At 44.9% G+C, this 24,841-nt stretch overlaps 1 protein-coding gene across 1 annotated transcript in view; it reads left to right on the forward strand.

Annotated features, from left to right (window-relative positions):
- Window positions 1–863: 863 nt before the first annotated feature.
- Window positions 864–24,841, forward strand: part of HTR4 (5-hydroxytryptamine receptor 4) — a gene marked incomplete at both ends in the record, with an annotated part of 122,412 nt that continues 98,434 nt past the window's right edge. Inside the window, 1 exon segment of the mRNA XM_084295407.1 lies at window positions 864–918. Within this exon segment, the coding sequence (XP_084151533.1) occupies window positions 864–918 (55 nt within the window).

The following is a 24,841-nucleotide window of genomic DNA, read 5'->3' on the forward strand; positions in this document are numbered from 1 at the left end:
CTCATCCCCTCGTTCCCGCTGCCTCCCCTCAAGCTCAGGGCCTGGCTGTTGGTCCCTGGCTGGGCGAGAGCCACGCTCAGCCAAGCACAGGAGACTGAAGTCACGGCCAGTGGCTGCTGCTGCCCTTCATGCTGCAGCAACACCGCTCACAGCCGTGAGCACCAGAGCCACCACTCTGCTTGGACTCAGTGTACCCTGAGTTGCACTGCTGTGAGGCTCATTATTTTACTTTTTTTTTCCCCTTTTGGTTTGAGACAGTAAAGACAAGTTCTGCTCTTAGTATAGTTCCCATGGAGATGAATTTGATGTTGTACGTTACAGGGGGGTAAGGCACAGTTGGATCTCTCCTGGGCCAGCCATTCCCCCCGGGTCCTTGGCACGACGTCCCTCCCAGTGGGAACCTCACAGGGTGGGGACTTAACTGAAAGGTAGGTTCCTCAATGTGCCCATCCAGGTGTCTGGGGAACATTGCCAACTCTCCAGGCTGTCCCCATCTCTGGCACTAAGTTACTGTGTATATATATATATATATATATATATATATATATATATGTCTGTATCAGAAGTACTCAAAGGTCAGGAATGTGAGATTTCTGGGCTCTGCCCACTACTGCAGTGCTGTCCTCTGCTGCTGCCCTGCCCAACTCTCTTGCACATTCAAGACCCAGTTTGTCAAGCCACATGGAGGGTGCAGACGGTGTGTCCGTTCCTCAGGAAGGAGTTGGTTTCCACCTTCATGCTTGAAAGTGCTTGAGTAAACTTTGACATTATTCCTTTCAGCATCTGAACAGCCACTCTCATGGCATCTATGAAAAGCTTACAACACTCTCTTCAAATGCAGAAGGGTTAATTTGGACTGATGGATGGTGGATCCTGTGAATGAATTCTTCCATGTGGGAATCCTGGCTCATCAGACAAGTAGGTGTCCTGAGGTGTCCTGACTCTAGTGGGGCACCTCAGCCAAACAAGGTATGTGCCACTGGGCCCTTGTTGTGAAGTGAGTGGCAAGGTGGGAAGCAGGCTGGTGTCATAAGGACCAGAAAAGTTGCAGAAAAATGTTTGTGGCAATCTACTGAATTTCTGGCCTTTTTTATGGTGTGCCATGGCTGTGTTAACATCAGGGAAGTCACTTCTGTCACCATTAAAGCCTTTCTCAGAGGTCTGCCTGAGGACTTGAAAGATGCAGCTGATTTTAGATGAATCAAAACAATGGAAGATACTTCCTTTTTATGGGCCCTCCATGGGGATGTTACAAAGACATGCTTTCCCTAACAGGAAAAACTACTGAGCAAAATTTTTATCATTCAGCAGAGAAGGTAAAAAGGAAATAAAATATGAAAAATGAAAAGCAGTCAATATATACCCAGAAAAATAAGGGCATGTAATAGCAATGAGTATAATTAGAAGTTAGAACATGGAGGTGCCTGATAAGGGAGGCTAAAGGAATCAGTGAAATGGTAATGAGGAGGGTTAAAGATGAAGAGAAAGCATCTTCCAGGCAAGTTAGAAATAAACAGAATGCTACATCCAGAAAAACTCTTTTGCTGGGTGCACATGGTAGAGTTGCAACAGGAAAAGAAAGCTTTAAATTCAACTCCAGCATATGCTGGAGGTTATTCTCAAATCACCCTTCTCCCTGGCAAGAAGTGCCATCTACCTTTGCTATCATCAGACTTCCAGCTGAGAAAAGGTATTGGCCAGCACGTCAAGTAGCATAAGTTGTCATGATAATAATACCGCTGTCCTACCCTAGTGCATTTTTTTACTCTACACCTTTCTCTGAAGACAGCAGCTCCATTATTTTCTTCTTTTAGAAGGAAAACTGAGAGAAAAAGGGACTTCTCCGAATCACTGTTAGTGGTTAGTATCAGAATCAGGCATAACCCCCTGGCATGCGCTCTGGCAGTGTCTGTAGTGCAGGTGACACACTGTTATTGTGGCAATTCACTGGTTTATGCCAGTGACAGATTATCACCCTGTGAGCAATCACTCTCTGGGAGTGCTATTCCATGGAAAAGCAGATTCCAGTGTGGAAAATCTTACCCACCCCGAAGCCAACAGTAATATTATCACTAGTTTTGTCTATGGATATTTAAAGCCAGAAAAGGACTTCTCTGATCATCTTATCTGTTCTCTTATCTACAAATGAAAAATACAAACAAAAGAAAAGCTGATCTAAGGAAATGTCTACATGATTAACTCCAAAATATCAGATGGAGAATGATAAAAAACAAACAAACAAGAACAACAACAACAGCAACAACAAAAAACAAAAAACAAAACAAAAAAAAAACCCACAGTTGATTCCTGTATTAACAATAGAAAACAAAACAAAAACACAACTGTTAAAATTCTTACTTGACTGTGAGGATTTCTCAACAGCCCATATGAAAGTGTCTGGAAGGACAGAATGAAAGGAAATGATTTTGGGCAGCAGTTTGATCCCTTCTTGGGGCAAACTCCAGGCTGTTCCTTGGGCTCTGTTGTGTGACAAGACCTTCTGGTTGATGCAGTGCCAGGTGGGGCATATACAAGGAGAGGAGAGAGTCTGGGTGAGCTGCCGGAGACCAGACCTGGCATGTTGTGTTGTGTACCTTGCTTTATGAGTGCAGCCATTCGAATTAGCAGGGTGCCTTGCAAAGTGAGGTCCTATTCATTGGGCAGAAGAGGAATAGGGCCCAGCTAAGCCTGCACATCAGGTGTTGGCCTTGACTGTGCCAAGAAAGATGTCAGCCTCTGAAGGTAGACAGTATGAAAAGCAGCTGTGGTCTATTAAAATAATAGAATGACAGAATATCCTGAGTTGAAAGGGACCCCCAAGGATTATCGAGTCCAGCTCCTGGCTCCACACAAGACCACCCAAAAATCAGACCATGCGTCTGAGGGCATTGTCCAAACACTTCTTGAACTCTGGCAGCCTTGGTGCCATGATCACCGCCCTGGGGAGCCTGTCCCAGTGCCTGACCACCTCTGGGTGCAGAACCTTTCCCTAACCCCCAGCCTGACCCTCCCCTGTCCCAGCTCCATGCCGTTCCCTCGGGTCCTGTCGCTGTCCCCAGAGAGCAGAGCTCAGCGCCTGCCCCTCTGCTCCCCTGTGAGGGAGCTGCAGGTCGCCATGAGGCCTCCCCTCGGCCTGCTCTGCTCTGGGCCAAATAAACCAAGGGACCTCAGCTGCTCCTCATACGCCTTGCCCTCCAGACCCTTCACCAGCTTCATAGCCATCCTTTGGCCACTCTAACCATTTTACGTCCTTATACTGTGATGCACTAAACTGCCCACAAAACTCAAAATGAAGCTGCACCAGAGCAGAGGACACCCACTTTCCTCGACCAGCCAGCAGCGCCATGCCTGATGCACCCCAAGACAAGGTTGGCCCTCCTGGCTGCTAGGGCCTGCTGCTGGCTCATCTTCAATTTGCCATCAACCTGAACCCCCAGATCCCTTTCCACAGGGCTGCTCTCCAGCCCCTTGTCCCCCAGTCTGTATTTACTACCAGGGCGGTGCCATCCCAGGTGCTGAATCCAGCACTTGCTCTTGTTACACTTCACACTGTTGGTGATTGCCCAGCCCTCGAATTTGTCAGGATCTCTCTGCAAGACCCCTCTATCCTTGATGGAATCAACAGCTCCTCTCAGCTTAGTGTTGCCCACAAACGTAGTTAGTATACCTTGAGTCCTGCATCCAAGCCATTTAATAAAACATTAAAGAAAACTGGCCCTGAAAAGGAGCCCTGTCAAACTCCACTAGTGACTGACTGCCAGTGTGATGTAACACCATTTAAGTGTCTAGTTATACATATCTCCAGTGGTATGCTTTGGTCATTTCCCTCGAAGCTGTACTCCACAGATTTCCCTTCACACTGCGTAGAGATATTCATGTTTCTGAATCTCACTGGTTTTGTGGTTATTGTGACACTTTTCCATAGTAGTCACTGGTCATAACTGCCAGGTCGTAAACTTCTGCTTTTCACAATACCGTAAGTTTTTTATGTAACCTGAATTACTCCTGTTTTACACAGAATTGCACAGGGCCTATTTTAGCTGCTTAGCCTTTATATAAATAAATAAGATTTTCAAAAGCATCTGTGATATTATAAAACCCAAATCTATTTTCTGTGTGCCAGTGACACGCAGAGCCCAAGTTTTACTGAGGATTACATTAGGAAGTGATGTAAATGCTATGGAAAGCCATGACAGCTCATGGAAGCAAGAACTTACTTTATGTTTCAGTTTTCTTTTTTAAAATAAGGTTTCTGAGAATTGATATTAGAGTGGCTTGAGTTAGCTCAAACTAAAAAGGAACTGATCTAACCTGAACCTGAGCTGACTTTTAAACAAAAATTATTACAAATGTGCATATGCTAAGCATTAGAAACTAAAAGGTCTTGAGGGACATTTAAAGAAAATAATGTCTTTATTAAATGAATTCCAGGATTTACTCTGAAGCCAGTGTTTTCTGGGATGAAAGCAGGAGAGTTACTTTATAGCCATGGCGATGCTGTCTGCTGGAGACACGACCTGCTTAATTTCTCAGGAGGATATTGCATGTCTGTCCTGCCTAATCTTAGGCAAATAACTGGGTTCCCACTACTGCCAGCGAGGAGAAACAGGAAAACTTTGATACCTCAGCTTCTTGCTTGAAATTTGGCAGGAAGAGCACAGCAGGTCCCCAGGAGTAATAGGTGCTGCTCGTCCTTTTGCAGCCTGCAGGACACCGCTCTGATGGTGGAGCAGCTAGGTTCACCTCACAGCTCATCACTGTGTGATGCTATAAAACCCCAGAACATCCATGGGAAACAGAAGGTCTTCTTGGCTTCCATAGGCTGCATAAATCAGTAAATATTCCCTGATGTGCACAGCCTTTGTGCCTAGCAGAGCAGAACAGGGAGGAAGTCAGAGGCTGGATGAGGCAGGCAGCAGGCGACTGAATATCTGGGGCTTGCATCACCCTTCTTACTTTGAGGAGATTTCCAGAAAAAAACTTATTTTGTGAAGGAACTATAGAGTGAACACACTGGGGGACATTTGCAGGGTGCACAAGGCTCTTCTGGGTTGGATTTGCTTGTGACATGCAGTGCTATGGGTTTGGGCTTCACCCCTTTGCTCTCACCCCATGAGGGTGGGTGAAAATTTGGTGAAAGCATAACAGGACCTGTGGCAGAGAGACCCACTGTGTAAGCATGTAATGGCCAGTTGCTTGAGGCCTGTTGCTGCTGGTGGAAGGCGGAGTTTGCCTTCCTTCCTCCTTTTTGCTTTCATCTACTTGTTTAAGAGCTTTGCTGGTCAGGGGAAAATCACAGGAGCCAACTAAAATCTAATTGCAAAGATGTATTTTATGAGTGCATGATTTTCTGTGCACCCTGCTTAGCTGTATGATCTCATTGATCGGAACCATCTATTACAGCTCATGGAAGAAAATGACCAGCCCTATCTACACTTCTGTTTACTTTTAATATGATAAAGCAAGCAATACTTGCACAATGTAAAATATAACTAGGAAAGCAGGAAATCAGAGGAAGAAGAGAATTTCCTCTCTTTTGCCCATTGAGTTCAGGATTTCTCCAGTCCACTGCCAAACTTACCACTGGAGGAAGTAACTGCTGAAAGATAAGGAAAAAAAATGGGCTCCTTATGAGAAACCATGGTGTGTGGGTGACAATCTGTCATGAAGTCAGGGCACAGTGGGTGCAAATATCAGAGAAGACCTCTGTGCAAGGTAAATTTTTAGCTCCTGGAAGGAAATCATGGCTACAGTCAGCCAGCACTGAGCACTCTCCTGTCTTGTCCCTGTCAGCATCAGGGAGCCTTGACTAAAACTTCCCCTCAGTATCTGCAGAACCCCTTTAAAATAGGGGCCTGGTGGTGTCCTGTGGCTGGTGACTAACCCCTGAGACCCCCCTGTGTCAATAGCTGTGGCGTCCCCGATCATCCAGGACCCTTCCTTGGGCAACTGCTGGAAAGTCCTTCCTAAATGCCACACTTGCACCAGGCCACTGTTTCTTTGCATCCCCTTTCCTATAGAATAAAGTGCTCCAACAAGGAATATCTCCTTCCCTCATGGCTCCCTTGAGCACCAGCTCTCAGCCAGCTTTTTCTTAAACTGTTTTAGCCTTAGATGGGTGTGAGATTGTCAATTCAGTTCTGGGTCAGGCAGAAGGAGAAACATGGGCTCTGGTCACTGTGGATTTTGCAATTCAATGCAACATGCTTCTCTCATGAGGTCATAACCTTGTGTTTTCCTGAGGTGTTTATTTTTGATTTATACAGACACTTTAGAAATGCTGACATGGGAATTTGGGTTGTTTTTGCCTGAAAGTGTTGATAGTCTCTTCAATAGTAACTTTAAAGTTTTTGTTCTGGAATTAACACAATAGGGGGCTTAGAGTGATCTTTTACATTATAATGCCATGACAATGGAATGCCAATAAACTGTCATGAAACTCAGGATGCTGCCATTGTTTGGTGTATAAAAGCTGGTTGGTAAATATACATTCCGTGAAAAAAATCTCCTACTCAGCAGATTGTGCTTCCAATGAATTATGTAGGAGACATCAAAGAGAATTAGGGCTTTATTAAGGACTAGCTTCTTCAGACTAACTGTTGTTTAAAAAGAAGGATTTGGAGCAAATACTTTTTTTTGGTGTAAGAGATGAAATCACACAGGTTCACTTTGCTCATCCAGGACATCGTCCCGCTCTTGCTTTAAAGCTGAGAAGGTCACAGGGACCAGAAGGGCACTTGAGCGGCCATTAAGAGAGGACCCAGAGCAAGGACCCAGAGCAAGATAAGGCAACAAAAACTCCAGCATGCTCCTCAGTGTCATTAATATTTCACTGAAATGAGAAATACCACAATAGTTAGGAAAGGCGGTAAACTGAGTAACACTGATAGCAAATATTGGTAGGAAAATGCCAGTGAAAGCGAAAATGCTACACCTTTGTCCAGGAGCTGCAGACTCTATTAATAACTAAAGAGATTAGATAGGAGAAAGAGTGCTCTGTGTAGATTTTGATTTTTGTTATTATGTTTCAAGATAGTACGTGAAGGAAAATAACATTTGGCAAACAAATTGGTTTTCAGCTCTTGCACCAGCCTCCAAGTGCTTCTGTGAGGTTCTGCCTGAAGACCTGTCTCAGGATGTTTTCAGCCTGGTTTGTAAGTTGCAGAGGTGATGAACAGATCCCACGTATGTGCAGGTCTGGTCAGGACTGGATGCTTATTTGAAGTGAGGACAGTTCAGTCTGGTGTCCTCTGGGGACTGTGCAAGGGAAGAGTTGAGCTGAACCATGTTGTAGCAGAAATTCTTTCTGCATTGGAAAAGATGACTTGTTGGTTTCCTGGAACAAGCATAGATGTTGCTGAGTAGTTACAGGGAGAGGTAAAAATTAAAAGGTGGGGAGTCGATTGTGAGGTGCATGGGCTGCATATGGATGTGCAGAAAGCTCTGAGACCTCCTGGAAGGATGGGTGAGTCCTCAGCCTGGTCTGCAATGAGGAAGCTGTTACTTCTGAGCACACAGCAGCTGTTTTAGGGTCTTTCACTCTTCCTAGATTGTCTCAGGGAGAATGTCCTTGTTAAAAAAAATGGTTTCTGGTCACATTTTTCTGATTAGCAGGGCTGAAGCCACTGTGAGGTGGATAATGGGAGGTGGACAGGATACACCTGAGCCAGCTGTTGCCAAGTTCAGCTTTCCTGCTCAGTCCATGCCTGATCACACAGGAATTTGGACAAGGCTGCCAGCTTTGCTTTTAAGGAAGTCTTAACTTTCCTTTAACCCTGTCTGGGGAAAGAACTTTTAATTCCATGACCAGCTTTAGGGTCATCTTCTCCAGAGGACAGTGCTGGGGACCAGGTAGCATTTTCAGGTTCCTCCCATTTGCAGCGCTGGTTGGGTGTGAGGGGATGTGTTCAATTACCACATTGAGCCAGGTCTGCTTACCAGGGATGCTGAAATTTACTTGATGAGTGATGAAACAGGCTTTGAACACTAATTTATATTTCAAGTTACTTTTCAGTACTTGGTTAAAGTCAATAATTTGCATTTGATGTAAAATAGGCATGTACCTTCTCCGTCTTCCACCCGCGCTTGGGGCCCTGTGAGGAGGATTTTGGAAACCTCACCTCGCGGGGTTCTGGTATGGTGGAGGGCACAGCCCCTGTACTCCCCTGCTGCTTTGCTAATCCCCGTGCTGCCCTGCCCTGCTGGAGCCAGCCCCATGGCAGCAATTGTTATACTGGGCAGAAAGAAGGGCAAGGAAAAAGCTTGGAGGCAGGCAAAGGCTTACCCGCAAACAAGTGTCTTCTGGCTGCTTGGCATTTTGAAAATGAGAAGGGCTGTGGTCTGGGAGCACTCACCATTATTTATTCCTAGCAGGAATGATAACAGTGACAGCAGATTTAGTGCCTCTCTTTGGCTCATCAGCGTTTATCCCATTCTGAGAACTCCCCTGCCTTCCCCTCCTGGCATCGCTGCCTGATGGATGAGCTGAGACGTGTGCTGGGTGGCTGGTGCTGCAACATTTCTCAGTTGGTTCCTCAGTCTTCCACAGCCGCATCCCTCTGGCAAACATCTGATCCTTCACTACTCTTTGGGTCTGTGGACATTTATTATGACAGCTTTTGTTTATTTAAAAACAGAAAAAAAATAGCAATGAGAGCCCAGATCAGGGATCCAAAAATAGGGAGCCAAAGAAAGACTCAAAGCTCTGATCTTGGCACAGGAGAACATTTTTAGGTGATGAAGAATTAAAAAAGCATGTCTAAAAACAACAGCAGCAAGAAAAGCACCCCGAAGACATGTGCAAAGAAAAATGACAAACAGAGTACACACTGATTATCATCCTTCACCGATGCTCCAACCCCAGGCAAAAATAGTGCTGGGCGCGGGACGCCACACAGCAGCATCCGCACTGAATCAAGCATCACACTGCAGCTCCCCCTCCCCGTCATCACAGCTGTGAACTCAGTCTGCCCTGGCCACCAAGAGGTTGTCTTCTCTTGGGGTTTGTGTCCAGACAGTTTTGGTTTGGATTTGTGCCCCTTGAGGTCCCCACCGCCCTCTGCAACATGGGGCAGAGAAGTCTCTCCTCCTTCGGAAGGAGACTGCTCGTAACGGAGATCTTCCTGTCAAGTAGCAAAAGAGATGGGTGACAACACCAAAAAGGATTTGTAGTTTTAACCCCAGAGCATCTGTAGGAATGCTGTGGAGCATGGAGCGAACCTTTTTACCCTCATTTACCTCATTACCCTTTACAACAGCGAGGTGGGTCGTCCACATTTCCTGTGGAGACTTGGTGGGAAAAGGTCTTTGTTCCTTCAGCTTTGCTCTGGCCAGCCCTGTACAACAGCATTAATTAGACAGTAAAAACCTAGCTGAAGTTTGAATTCCTGTGCACCTCTGCACTTTTTTAAACAATGAATTAATTAAGATCTCTTTTCTGCTTGTGTGAAGGTAGGTAAGGGCTCTTATCTGCCGTGCTGCTATTAACAGGGGAAATACCGCCAGACTACCTGGGGCCTCTTCTCTTGTAAACTTGTCTCCTCATATATCTGGCCTTTGCGAGCAATGCTAAGTCCTACCAGAAGCTGTTAGCAGTGCTTGGGGTGGTCAAGGAAACAGCATGGTCCAGGGAACCCAGTCTGCCAAACTCCTACAATATGAGTGCAGTTACGAACCGAACACCATGCCATGTGGCATGGCTGTGTTTCCACAAGATGACAAATTCAGCCGGAGAGACCGAGCGCCCAGTCAGAAACACGAAGCACCAAATTGTTGCACGGCCTCTCTCAGCCATGTCAGTTTGTCAAAGCCTTTTACAGCGCAGTTGTTTTGTCCTGGCAGACAGCGTGCTGGGCCGGGTCCTGTGTGTCCTCCAGGTGCCACAGCGCTGGGGATGGAGCACAGGGCTGCAGATGCGGTGTCATGTGCCCGGCTATGCAAGCAGGTTGAGATGACGTGCTTGTTGCTCAACGTCGAGATGCCATTTTCACTGTTGGCTGTGTATACATATCATATGAATGAGCGTGAAACCACAGACATACATACAGGCTTGATTATAAATACAGACAGCTTTCCTAAACAGATGCTAAAATCGTGCTGCGTCAGGGTTTCTGCTGAGCCTTTCCTAGCATGTGGCGAGCTGCTCTCTGGGGAACCAGAGGTGTGCGCAGAGATCTGCTGGCACGGCAGGTGTGTAGTGGCTCTGTGGCATGCCACGTGCCAGCAAATGCTACCTCCTCTTTTCTCAGGCCCATTTCTGAGAGCACTGCAGGTGTGCTCACTACAAGCCTTTACGCGGTGGTGGGACAGGATCAGCTGCCGTGAATGTAGGATTTTCACCACAAGCCTGTGGCTCTCAGTCACAGGTTTTCATACCCAGGTGGCAGAGATACGGGAGGCAGAACCCGGGTGCAGTCCTCTGCCTGTAGCCCTCTGTGTGGGCCAGCCCTGTTGCACCTGAGTGCCCAGTTGGACCGAGTGGTTCTGAACATGGATCCAGGGCAAAACTCAGTGATGTTTCTCAAGAGACTTCATCTAGGACTCGTGCTGTGGCTGTCATAGGGCAGCTCTGTCACAGAAGGCTGATGGATCTAATGACGATGAGCTTCTGAGGCAGGAATTACTGCATACAAAGCAGATGGACAATTACTGATTAGGAAGGTGTTGCATGGAAAGGGATGTGAAACACACATAAAGCAGGGAAACAACAAAATCCACTGATTAGTGCTGAAAAAGAGTCAAGAGCAGATCTCACACGGAGGAATGCAGTGTGTAAGGCAGGGAAGGAGTCCTTCCCCAGCGCTCTTTTCAGGTTGGGAATAGCACTTCAGGAAAGGTATGGATCTGAGAGCAGAGCAGGAGAGCAGGGCCCTGCTTGTGGCACTGCTCACCAGTACAGACCTGTCTGCAGAAAGGAGAGCAGTAACAGGTCTGTGTCTACTGGGGGTAGGAAAAGAAGTCACAGCAACAAAATGCAGCCACAAAGATTTAGGAGGGACTATAGAAAAATCTCTATGTGTATTCCCCCAGGATACTGCTTAAGGAGAATGTGGAATATCCATCCCTGAATGTCATCTACAGTGGACTAAAATACAGTTGATTCTGATTAAACAGCTCCTCAGGGTCTCCCTCTGCCCCTTTTCCCTGTCTGATTTGTCTCTCCATGGCCTAAGAATCTATTTTCCACTCTATCTAAAGAGAAACAAGGAGCTGAAATAACTAAATGACAGACCTAGCAGATTTTCATTATTATTATTACTATTTTAAAATGAAAAATGGAAAATTCCTGTAGGGAAAGTCTAATTTCATTGTGATCTGCTCTTTGTGAAAAAGCCAAGATCACAAGGAAAACTCATGAGGAAAAATTGTTTGCTTACCGGCTCTGCTAACTTGATGGTGAAGTCTTTATTGGATCTGCTAGGTTGGTGGTGATGAAAGATTTTGATTCTGTTTTCCATTAGGATGTTCTTCCTTTGGTTCAAAAGCAGGGTTAAGTGTAACAAACCAAAGCTACAAGTAATAGAGAGGAGATTGTTTCAGCTGAATATTTCCTATTCCTCTTTGCAAGGGCAGTTGCACAAGTGTATTTAGCAGGTGCACTGTAACTACAGGTACTGCCTGCTTACCGAGTGCATCCAGGATGCATAGCCACACGCCTCTTGGTGCTAATTGAACATGTAGTTCCCAGCAGCTTGCTCCTCCATGTGAACCTGGAGGAGGAGGAACCAAACCTGACTTAGGGCATGACCAGGGCTAACCTTATTTGTGCTGCTCCATTTCATGGTGGGCTTTGGAGAAGTCCTTCTTCTTACTGCCCTGCTCACAAGCCAGGTCTGAGACCTTGGCTCCCTCAGCAAGCAGTGAGCTCATGAAAGTCATGTGCTGTTGAAGCAGCATTGCATATTGGACTGGTTCAGGGAAGAGCTGGGTAGCAGAGGCTGGGCACTATTTGTTCATCCAAGAGAAGTGCCATGATAAATGGCTTTCCACTTCCCTCTCTCCATGTAGAATGGATTTATTTATTTATTTAAAGTTCATCTTCATTCACTTAGCAGGGGGGGATTATAAGAACATTTCTCTAATTTCTACCGTTAGTGGCATATATGCAGACACAAGGTTTGGGGTGGTCACCAATCACACCATTTACTGCTTATTGCAATGTCCCAACACTTTCCCTCCTCCCTCACCATCCCAAAGCAATTAGCAGGGAATTCAGCTGCTGCCTGAATGGACACATTTTCAGCAATCTTCCTTAATTCTTTATTTACTGTAAAATAAGCAGGAAAAAAAAATGCAAAATCAGTTCCTCTTCTGCGGGTGGATTTGTTCTCTTATCACATCTCAGACTTTCTCTCCCCTGCCCTTTCCCCAACTGTATCTTGATTTCTGATGAGCTGTGATGAAGAGCAGGCAGGAAAACGTCTGATTGCTGCCTGTGAATTCCTTGAGTGAACCTATTTCAAAGGTAACTGGCGTGACAAAGGGAGAGCAATTCTCAATCAGCACTCGGAGCTGATAGCATCCCTTCCTATGTTAGACAGTAACTTGTACCGAGCGTGCTGGATCATTCATAGCACGACATGATGCAATTTGCCACCCTGCAAAGAGAAAATGAAATAACAAATCTGTTGCTTTAAATAAGGAAGGTTTTCAGCAGTGGGAATGGGATAAGGTGAAGCAGTAGCAGGACTGGCTGAGGCAGAGGGAGGGAGGGAAGGAAGTGAGAAAGGGCTGAGAAAGCTGGTCTCTGCTGTATTGGTTGATATTCCCCGTTATAAAGAGCTCCTTGAACATCACTGCTTCAGGAGTTATGTACTCTGCTGTGAGCAGAGGCAACAAAACCTGGCCTTACAGAAAAGGCACCGGCACAGAGGTCTCACTGACATTTCCTTTTGATGCTCTGCATGCTCCAACAAACACTCCACAGGTCTTTGCAGTGGAGGAGTTACGCCTGAGGGAGCACCTTCCCCTGCTTTCAGAAAACAGCGAGGAGATCGCAATGAAGGTGTTCATGCTGCTGAAAAGCTGTAAGCCAGCTCTGGACAGCTGGAGGGCCCAGAGGGCTCTCCCCATCCTGCCCTTCAGCCTGCCTTCCTTCCCTTTCTCTGCCTTCCCTGCTTGCCTGGGTGGGAGCAGGAGCAGGAGCAGGAGCAGGAGCTGGGCTGCACCATGCACAGGGCTGCACCAGGCATCTCAGGAAGTCACGTGTGGAGGAAGCTTTATCACAAAGATCCAATCAGTTATAAATAAAATTCACATTGAACCTTAATAGCAAACCACTGACAGCACAACCTTCCCCCATTCCTTCCCAACCTCCCCTGTAGACCGTCATTTGTCTTTTATCTCGGTTGTTTTAAATTGTATTCGCCTGTCGCAGCTTCCTGAGCTGGGTGAGAGTGGTGTGATGGTTTAAGGCAGCTCCACTGTGGGACAAAGAGTCAGGAGGTAAGCTTTGCTGCATCATGGGCAAGAGGTAGCAGTGGGAAGGGCTGGCAGCGCTTCCTCTGAAAGGGCAAAGAGCTGAATGCTGTACTGGGGAGATGCCCCCGGTGCAGCTGAGAACAGCATTCCTGGCTTTTCCTTGTCCTGAAATTCAATGAAGAACAATTTTGCTAATACAATGAACTGAAGCATCTAATTCAGTTTGCTGTTTATTCACGAGCATGTTCCAAAATTTGGTATGGACCAATTATGCATCTGAAAAAATCATTTGGCAAAGAACAATATTTATGCATTAAATCTACTCTACCTGGGTACCTTTACTGCTTACTATTTGTTTATTTTCTGGAAATTAAAAATAAAAAAAAAAAAGTACGAGGCAGCGAGCTTAGTTACTGTTAAACTGTTTATCACACAAGGTCCTGAACTCCACTGGCTTGTTTGGATTCATGCATTCTTTTGGTTTCACCCATTCTGTGCTGCTGAGCACCTAGAATAGGTACAACCCAACCTGAGCAACTGGTCAATGAAAAATTATGAATAATGAATATTGCTGGTAAAGGGAATATGTAGCACTTTTTATTAACTTTTTTTTTTTTTTTTGTGATGAATGCATAGTATCAATAACCACAGTTATGACAGAAATTGAGAAATTGATACCAGCACTCAAGGATCTGTAAGCTACAATTCATTTCTAATGGGTTTGCAGAGAGTTTATGGCCATGGTACTGTTAGCTGGATCTCTCATCCTGGTAACAATCACATTTAATTTTAGTGAATGAAGTAGGATTAATTGATGTAGTGGGAGAATCAACTGCAGTTAAGATACACTTTTCCAGAGGACTAATTTCTTAATCCACTGAGAAAGTGCACTATTGCATGAGCCAGGAGATTTTAGGGTAAAATAAACCCTCTGAAAAAGAACCTGATGATAAATAGATGTGCACGGAGGGATTGTGAAGGATTGCGGAGAGCAAATAACTTATACAGTGCTCAGGGACAGAGGTAATGTGAGAATTTTCCAGAGCAGCCTAAGTCAGACTTTCCTTGGATCCATCTGCAGAAAATGACAATGCTCATCCTGAAGTGTTCTTCCCAGGAATGACAGGTCCAGCATGTTCCTGGCTTGGTGGAAAACAGAAGCAGAAACAGACAAACAGAAAAAAAAAAAAAAAAAAAAAAAAAGGCAGTGGAAGAGATTCAGCAAGTTTTAATGCTGCAAAATATAAAACTAAACTGTATTTGATAGTCAGTGCCTGAAGGAACTGTTCACGAAGGCAATCTCCTCGAGGCTGTTTATCCAACCTCCCTCCCCCAAATCCATCACAGTTCCTCCCACCACAGCATTGCCTTGCTGGAGAACTCACCAGCCCTCATCTGTAAGGGAGCTACTGGGAATTTGGTGGGCTTCCAGAAATTTTTTTTCTTTTTTTTTCTTTTTTTCCTTTTTTTTCTTTTTCTTTTTTTCCTTTGTTACTGCCAGAGAGGGTGAAACTTTTCCCCCTTTACACACACTGTCCAAAGTAAACACCTTTCTTCTATTTTCCTGCTTTCTCTATCCACAAGTTTTGGCAGGTCTGTAGGGCGCAGGAAGCTGATCACTGCCAAGTGCTGATGGGCTGACTTGGCCTTGCTGTCACACACACACGTCCACCAGGCTCCAGGTGTGTAGGAACATGTGCACAGTGGTGCACCTCACGGTACCTCTGAACTGAGACTGTTTCCCCTAAGATTTCCAAAGGAACACAAGAAGAGTCAGAAGAGGTCAAAATGTTTTTCCCCTGCTACTTTTGGACAAATACAACTCTGTTTCTTAGAGCAGTGACTTACTTTTGCATGCACAGGAAATAAATCTTAGTTAAGAGCCTACTGCAGACAGCAATCCCCTCCAAAAATAGCTGTTTCATCCAGAAGACAGAAGTTACGTTACATGTAACACAAGTTTACAGAGTCTTATAAAAGCTTGTTAAAGTCAGACAAGTGTTAGTACCTGTGACGGTTCCAAAGCAGAAGTTCATTTGCTTGCAGAGTGAACAAACATTTTAATGGCTGCAGCCATCAGGAGCTGTGCTGCTGCTTTGTTTATTTGCAGTCATTTCATTAGATGGTGCTGAATTTGAAACAACTTTTCTTGGTACAGCAGGGTAAGTTATGACCACCACATGGCTGCAGAGTGTGAGCTGTCTGACAATCAGACAGCAAACAAAAAAAAATGAATTCCATTTGTGCAGTGGGAGAAGGCTCTGGTAGCTTGTTCTGGCATCCCCTGCTCTAACACTGGGTGGCAATTTAACACAGAGCTTTAGTGTTGCACTTCCACATTGTGAGAGAAAAGGGGCTGATCTTTTGGCATTTTGAGGCAATGACAGGCTGCTGTGCACTCTTCTGAGTTTGTCATTTTGGAGGATAAAACCCACCTTCCTGCTTCACTTGCCTACCAGTTGGGTCCATCAAGGTGCAGCTCTGGGCAGGTGAGCAGCACCAGGGCGCATCTTCTCTGGCTTTTGGGGAAGAAGAGCGGCTGGCATGTCGTAGACTTTGCCTGAGAGCTATGGAGAGAGAGGCTGCTGGTGTGGCTCAGATGAGGTGCAAGGCAGAAGTTCTACCTAGATCTCGTTTCTCCCCTCCAGGAAGAGCTGAGCTATTATTGCTGCTGGCTCCCAGCTGGGTGTCCAGCCCTGGCTGGATCTGCCAGCAGGGTGCTGGGGGCACAGCTTTGCAGCTATTCACATGGTGTGGTCCTGACATGGGAGCCACATCCGAGCTGCCTGGGAGCCAAATGTTAAGCTCAGATGATCTAGAGCATGTTAATAAAATTGCTGTGTAACTATGGCATCCTGTTTTTCATGATTGTCTTCATTAGAAGACAATCAGGCCCAGCAGGTGACTTAAAGGCACTCCAAAATCTGGAGTCTTGTTTCATACTCACGAAAGGACAGGACATTACCTGTTGGCAATGGAGAGGTTATGCAGGCTCAGAGTAGGGAAAACCTGGTTCCTAACCCCAGCTCTTCTACTCATTTTGTAGCCACCTGGTCATGACCCTCAAGCTCCCTGTGGCTGGGTTTCCCATCGGTCACGTGATGATTACTACCTTCACTTGCTAATTTTGTGGAGAAGTTCATGTCTGCAAACCTGACGTTTGTTTAAAATCTTCTTTACGGTTGTCATTATGCTTTGTGTGGTGCTGGACAGGGGAGTTGTATAGCCCCTTCTTTCCTCCCAGCCTAGAAAAACGTAGTCATGAGGCACGCAGGATGCGGCAGATGGGGTGGAGAGGAGTTTTGCCTCTACCGCAACTGGGGACAGAACTGCTTTTCTTTACAGCCTTGAAGCTATTCCTACTGTTCTGCTTCATTTCTTTAAAACACTCTGGTCTCCTTGCAGGTCAGTTACCCAGACATGAAAAAAAAGATTTCAGCCAATGGATGGAGATGGCTGGCACAGGCTGGCTCCAGGGCTATGGAGCACGAGATGCATGTGGTCCCAAGCTGCCTCGCTGTGCTAGCATAGGTGTAGCTGTGGGGGCAGTCAGAGCTAGCAGAGTTATGCTAGGGCTTCTCTGAACTTCACTGTGTGAACAGCAAAGTACTTGTGGGGTGAGACATGGGGAGCTGGAGGTGCAGCTGGGGCAGCTGCCGTGCCGGGCCATGCCCAGGTGTGCATACATCCTAGGGTGAGTGGAGCACACTCCAGGCAGCTCAGCATGCACCTAGGATAGCTGAACATGCCCCCAGGGTACCTCAGAGTGTCCCCAGGACAGCAGAAGGTGCACACAGCGAAGCTCAGAGTACACCCAGGCAGCATGTGCAGATGCTCCATTTGCACTGACATCACTGGGCTTTCCATGCCATAACCAGTACTTGTCCTTGCAGGCAAATCCATAACTTCCCCATCTCGTGCATTACACAAAACAAGGAAATAGGTTTTAAAAATTCCCTTTATTGTTTAAGCTCTTTGTATTTAAGCTGACTGAAGGTCAAATGAATTGTGCTAACAATGTAGTCACTTGCAGAGGGTAGGTCGTGCTCCCCAGATGCCTGTCTGCAAACAAGCTCACAGAGCTTGGGAATGAGTTATCTCCAGGATAACAGGAAATACCTCAGGGAAGGGAACTCTTCTCCAAATGGTGAAGCAAAAGGCTGTTGTGTTGAGCACAAAGAGGCTCACCCTGGCACCCTCGGACCTGCAGGCAGATGCAGGCTGGCCACCTCCTGGGCAGCAGCTACAACATGCTGCCAGCAGCTCCCTCTGAACCCAGCACACCTCTGCCTTGGCAGGGAGCTCCGGCCACTGAGCTGGTGACACTGCAGTGCAGAGCCTGGCTCATCTCACACTGTGGCAGCTTTCGTGGCTTGTACCTCCTGTGCCACAAAGTTTGAGAGAGAAACTCAGTCCATGCAGGCTCCCGGACAAGACATTGGAGCGAGCAAGAAAATCTGGGTCAGTCACTGCAGAGTCTGAAGCCAGAACCAGGCATGGGAAGGATTTGTGTCTGCTGTCAGGTCAGCCGGGGGACTAGCAGCAATTGGATACCCACAACAAGAGGTGGTCTTTCTGAGCTCAGCACGGTGCTGGCTGTCTTGTGTGCCCCACAGCCTCCTCTGTGCAGATCCCATTCAAAACTGATCCCCTATCAGCAACCCAGAGGCCAAAAACAGAGCCCTCCATTCTGGCCCCCATGAGCAGCATAATGTGGTTAAGGAGCGGGACTGTTAAGGGAACTCATGATTGCTCCATTAGCATTACATAAACCAAGCCCTGACTGGCTTGCTGCTCCAGCCCCGGGAATCATGTCCATGGAGCATGAATAGAAATGCCTCCTAAGCAGGTACCTGTCTTCTGTCCACTTCAACAACAGTGCAATTTCTTTCCCTGTATTCAGGCTGTATTTGAGACCCTTAAATATTGTGGCTTTGGATGGAAGGAGTCTGGCAGACATGCCTGGAACATGTTTCACAACAAGAATATTTATTCTTGTCTAATTTTGTTCATCGGAAATTCTTATTAGGACAAGTAGATTTTTTGGTTTACTGTATGATGGATTGTGTAAGTATGAGTAAAAGATGGTTGTTTCATTAGCAGTGAAGAAGATATATAAAAAAGATCCTTTTGCAAACACCCACATAGAAGTTTTTAAAAGCAATCCCAAAATACTAAACTGCATCTGTAGGCTGCAGCTACTCCTTCTCCACCACCTTGTACTCAATAAAGGGAGTACAAAATGACAAATTCACAATAGCAACTTTTAAAGCTTATTTTTTGTATTCTTAGAAATAGCTACAGAATTTGCAGAGCAGCGCCGTGATGTCCCCTACATTTCTGTACTTGCTGTGCTGCCTTGTATGTGCCTGGGAACAGCATGGAGGAAATGATGTGGGCTAGAGCATCCCACAGATGTGGTGAGCAAGGAGCGAATTCCCCTCTGCATCTTCTCCAGGGACATTTCCTGACCTTTGTTTTCCAGTTTCTGTGGCACAGTTCAGATCCCCTGAAATTGCTCAGAGCTGGTCACACTTAGACCTGGTGCATATTGAATACAACAAGGGTTCAGCAGAACAAGTGCTGAGACCGTGAAAGAACAGAGCTTGAACACTCTGGAAGAAGTAAGGGATTATTGGTTAAATAAATATATATATATATATATATATACACATGTATATCTATATCTTGTAGATTAAGTGAATTTATGAACTCTATGGCCAGCAGAAGCTCTTTCCCCATGTCAGACTTTTTCCCCAGAGTGAATCCACAAAGGGCATGGTTTATGTGTTTGAGAGACAAAACCTGAGAAATCTGAGCTCTTTCCTAAATAAACTACCAGCTGGTTTATCTGGTTGTGATCAAACCTTTTTCATGTTTAAAACCAGCAAATTTCAAAATAAAGAACTTCATTGGTGCTGCATGATGCCTAGTATCACAGACCATCCCATCTGTATCTCCCAATAGTCTGAGCAGGTCGCAACCTCCAAATTATTTTAGCCCAGAATGAACACACCATGCATCCAGCTGAACTCAAGAATTAGGAAGACCTCATCACCAATAACTATGGAGTGTGTATGACTGGATACCTATGATTATACTGCATAATTTTAGTTTAAGACTCATTTTAGATTAAGATATATGACTGATTTTTTTTTTTTTTTTCTGTTAACATGCAGATTCTTTCCTATGTTTATTTTCAATCTGTGGACCATCAGTTGCGGTTTTGGGTTGTTGATATGGCACCTATCTTTGTTAAGTTTCACATGGTGTACAAGTTGCACACTGTTCATTCCTTTAGCCAGTTGGATTGTTTTAGTGACTAAACCAGGTGTTCATTGCTATTCCTTGCCATTGCAAATTCAGGACTTGTTAATAATGAATAATGCACAATATTCAGTTCAAAATCTGCTGGTCCCATGAGCTTTCTTGCCAGTTGATTTGCTAGAATATTCACACAAAAGTGAGCCCTAAAACAGAGCAAAAAGAGCCAAGGAACATTTGTTTAAATATGTGAATGTGTATTTGTGGAATGTTTTTGTGGTATTTACCTTGCTGTAGTTTTCAACAGTTTGGTATAAAGGGGAAACAAGGCTGAAAGCTCGCAACTGTTTTAAGACCAAGCACCGTGTGGTTGCTTATGAATCTCTGCAATATTCCCGTGCTCTAAGGGGCAGTGGGTACTACACACTGAGCACCATGCCATTCCGAGGAAGACTGTAACTGCTGGAAAGCCAGAAGTGCTTTGCGCTTGGCAATGCAGAGTGGAAATTCAAGATCTTCTCATAAACAGCAGTAATCATGACAGGATGCTTTAAAAATTATTTTTTTTTAAGTTTCTTTTTGAAAAATGCAAAACAAAATGGACTGTGATTGTTACCCCCACTGGGGCTGTGAAGGGGTGGGAGAGCAAGCATCTGAGAAGTCACTGGCTCAATGGCTCAAGGCTCAAGTCACTGGCTCAGTGGATCTTCTGGCAGTGGTAGCTTTGGAGAGGCTGAATATGAGCTGGACCTTCCTGCTTCTCCAAGAGGTCACCAGGGAAAATGGCTGGAAAGCATGCAGGGCTGGACCCACCAGCCAGATCTGATCAACAGCCTTCGCAAACCACGTACAGTGGGATGAAACATCTGGGGTTTGACAATATTGCTGTATCGCCTCAAAAACATCGTGGTCAGAAAATTCCCAGCCTGCTCACCAGACCTCTGGGACATGTGGGATCTTCAGCACTTCCTTGTGGCCACATCAGTCCCCACGTCAGCTCCTGAAGCTCTCAGCAGAGCTTGCTGTTGGCTGGCCAAGGCAGCAGCTGGTTGTATTTGCTCAGAGCTCACATCCATCTTGCTCACCATCACCATCACCACCACGCCACACTCACCACACAGCAGAGGGTTGGTTGTACTGGGCACTGCTTGCAGCTTTGACTCAAGGCTGAATGGGAAATAAGTTCTGTAAACACTGCCAGAGGAGAGTGGATATTATTTATTTAGTACAATAATGTGGCAGCAGTGGGTTATTCAAACATTAATTAGTAACAGGTCATGCTATAATTAGAGAGTCTGTTGCAGTTGGCTACCTCTTCCTGAATGCCACCAGTAAGTCATCAAATATTTGGGTAAGAAGGGGATTAGTTTGGGAAGCAAGTGCTTTCAGGCACAGTTAGGAGAGTTTGGGAACATGCAGCTCTTTTTCTTTGCTTCCCTTATCCCAGCAATTATTGTAACATACAGCTCTGAAGTGGCACTTGCTTCTCTCTTAGTTGCGTGAAATCTTGAACAAAAGCTCCAAACAGCTCTCTAGAGTGATTGCATCACATCTGAAAAAGCTCGAAGACTCAGGGGGTACAAAGGAGTGTTCTTTGCTCTCCTCTTACAAATGGGGAAAATGAAAGTTCAGTTCCTCTTTTCTTTTTCCTTCTTGCTATTTTAAGAATCGAGTTTCCACAATTCTATTGTCTGAGCATCAGAAGTTTCTCTTGCTTAGACAGGTAGTGAGATTTTGGTTCTTCATATGTGAGAGGAAAGAAAATATCTCAATCAGTTAACAGTGCTCACAGGGTTTTGCTGCATCTTGCTTCCACTCAATGATTTGCTCTGCTTAAAGCATGAAGGACTGAATTCAGTGACTAGAGATGGCAAATAGCTACCAGATAAATGCCACACACATCAGTCTGGATACAGTACTCAATCTTCCCACCCTTGGATGCTCCTGCAACACCTTCACACTGTAATTTCATCTCTTCAGTCATCGCTTTCCCCTTCATTTGCCAGGCTGTCCGGAGTGGCTCCCACTTCTGCACTCCTTTCATCAGATCTGCTCACACGAGTGTGTTTGGTCTTACTGTACTTCTGGACTGTGGAAATCATGATCAGTACAAGTCAAACACGTGCTTCTTCTTGTTTGTCTGAATCTGCCTGGTTTCAACTTTCAGCCCCTAGAAAATCTTCTGTCACTGAACAGTCCCGTCACCAGTGTCCTGCTTCTGGAGCATGTGCTTGCAGGACATACTCCAGTCCTTCCTCAGCTTGTCCTGGAATAAACTACTCTCCAGAGCATAGTATGGTAAAAAAATTAATCTTCCATTTCCATCATAAGCCTCATGGCTTTTCTCCTAAGCATTTCTAGCTATCCAACATACTATATATATATATATCCAACAACAGCATGGAGCAAGATATTGTGCAGCCTGATACCTGCTTTCCATTTCACAATGCTCCTGAGAATTGCATTACCCACAACAAATGGCATTAAGAACTTACATTGAGCTGCTGATGAGCAGGGACCTAGTGTCCTTTCCAGAGTTCTCTCTTTCCAAAACCAGATTGCCCTTGTGCTGTAAATGCTGCCTTTATTTTGGCTTCCAAGTATGTTATGCTACCTAGGCTATACTCAAATGCATATTGTTTTCCTGCAAAATGTACCCAAGCAATCCAGAATGCTCTGTATCAGTGTGTTACCCTGTTATTTATCAGTCCCTCAGTTTTGGTCACCAGCAAATTCTTAATTGATGATTTCAAGACTTTTGGTTTTTATTTTTTATTTTTTTTTCCATTACACTGATGAAGAAATGAGTAGCAGAATATCCATAACAGATTCCCAAGGGAGCATGCTAAAACCAGAACCATTAGGCAATATTTCCCTGTCTGCATTCACATTTGAGACCCCTCACTACACTAGGTTGAACTCCACTCAGGAGTCCTGTACTGAGTTGGTATTGTCCTTGAGTCTTTATCAAAGCCTCATGTAATACCAAATCAAAAGCTTTTCTGAAATCAGAGTATACAACAACTTATTACTGCAGTAACGTGGTTGATTAGCACAGAAAATATCAGGATAGCAAGATTTGTTCTCCACTAATCCACACTGATTTGCCAAATTCTGTTTCCCATATTTAATTCTTGATGAATTGTTATCTTTATGAGGTTCTTTATTATTGTGCTGGAGATCACTCTTGGATTGATAGACTTGTAATTACCTAGATTATCCACTTCATTCTCTCAAAATATTGGTACTTTTTTATTAACTCTGATCATCCAAGTTTACTGGAAATCAAGATCAACCCCATGTAAAGTTCCTCACCCAGCTCTCTGAAAAAACCTTTGTAAAGAAAAAGATGCAATAATCTGGACTTGCTGATTTTGATGTGCATTACATTAGTAATTACTGTTTAACATTTTGTTTAGTATCTATGGGAATGGAAAAGTTCATCACCACATAATAAGGCTCCCAAAAATAGAACAGAAGTATTTATTGGCTGTGTCTCCTTTTCCTGAATCACTGTCAACAGCTCTACCATTTTACAGCTGATCAGCCTAACTTTCAGTATTTCTTTTTTTTTTTTCCTAATACACTCAGAATCAATGTAGGCTGTTCTGCAGCCTACAGATTTGCCTACTACTTCTACTATTTACTCTGATTTTGGACAATTTATAAGCCTTTACTACATATCCACACCTACCAGCTTCCCCTTTTTCTCATTGCAGTGCTTTTTGAAACCACTCCACAGCTGTGATGCCTGACCTTTGCCTCTGTATGAAGTTGTGGTCTAAACTCTGTAATGTGCATCTGCCTTTATTCTTTTCTTTTCTTTTTTTCTTTTCTTTTCTTTTCTTTTCTTTTCTTTTCTTTTCTTTTCTTTTCTTTTCTTTTCTTTTCTTTTCTTTTCTTTTCTTTTCTTTTCTTTTCTTTTCTTTTCTTTTCTTTTCTTTTCTTTTCTTTTCTTTTCTTTTCTTTTCTTTTCTTTTCTTTTCTTTTCTTTTCTTTCTTTTCTTTTCTTCCTGTTTGCCTGTCAAAAACTTAAGAAGCTGCTGGTCACAGTCACCCTTTCTTACTTCAGTGAACATTTCCTCTTGCATAGCACCGGGATGTCCCATGTGAAAACCTTGGCCAAATGCACTCAAAATGGCTCAATTCTTCTTTTGCATCCTGCAGCAGTGTGCGGGAGTAACCCACAGAGCTAGCTCTGTGTGGCTGATGCCTGTCCAGGGTAACTGCTGCTTCAGCAAACCTCATCCTCAGTGGTATGCACATTCCAACATCGCCAGAAACAAGGGGTGAAGCCTTCTGCATTTAAGACCTGCCATATTTTCAGTTCCTTCCTTCCAGGGTTTGTTGTTTACCTGCAAAGCTAAAGCAAGCAGGGGGATAAAGAAGCCTGCACTTTACCAGCAACATGAAGTGAGATGCCAGTGCCTGTCTTGTTAATGGGTTCACATGTAGTGTGGTGTCAGCTGTGTGATCTGGAATGGCAAGACTAGGAGCTGAAAGTGATGGGTGATACCTAAAGTGAATCCAGCTGTAGAGCTATGCTGTTCAGCTATTCTGAGATCTCTGAAAAGAAGAAAATGTTAATTCAGTGGATCCCCCCAAAGAGGGAAGCGATGACACGGTACATAGTAGAGAACCTGACAGAAACCAGCCTGAGGCCTGAAATGAGCAGAATTTTAAAAATGCACTTGATCAAAGTATGTGTGCTGCTGGAATAACTGTTCTTTGTGAAACTGTTGAAAATGAGCCAGGTGACATCTCATTGCTGCCAGGTGTCTGGTGCCAGATGCGTCTGGACAGCTTGTTTTACCTGAAGTCTGGCTGATGAGAACTCACAGCCTACCTAAAGCATGGCCTGTCATTCTTACTTTGGAAATAACCTTTTGAAAACAGCTTGTCCTGTGAGCTCATTTGTTCTTTTCTTCCTTCCTATCAAGAGTGCCATAAGGCTCCCTGTTTTAGCCAACAGAAGAGTGACATTCAGAGTCAGCCCCCGAGGTCTCATTGTGCTTCACTTTCAGCAGCCTGGGAAGATTCCCCCTGGCTCCCCACACATTGGACATAGAAATGAGCACATCCTCCCCAGCAATCACCAACCATCCCAGCTGGCTTCTAGGCTGGGCTGCATTTTTTAACCTACCAAAAGCTCCTACCA

This window comes from Netta rufina (assembly GCF_964035555.1).
Source record: "Netta rufina genome assembly, chromosome: 14".
NCBI classification, from domain to species: Eukaryota; Metazoa; Chordata; class Aves; order Anseriformes; family Anatidae; genus Netta; species Netta rufina.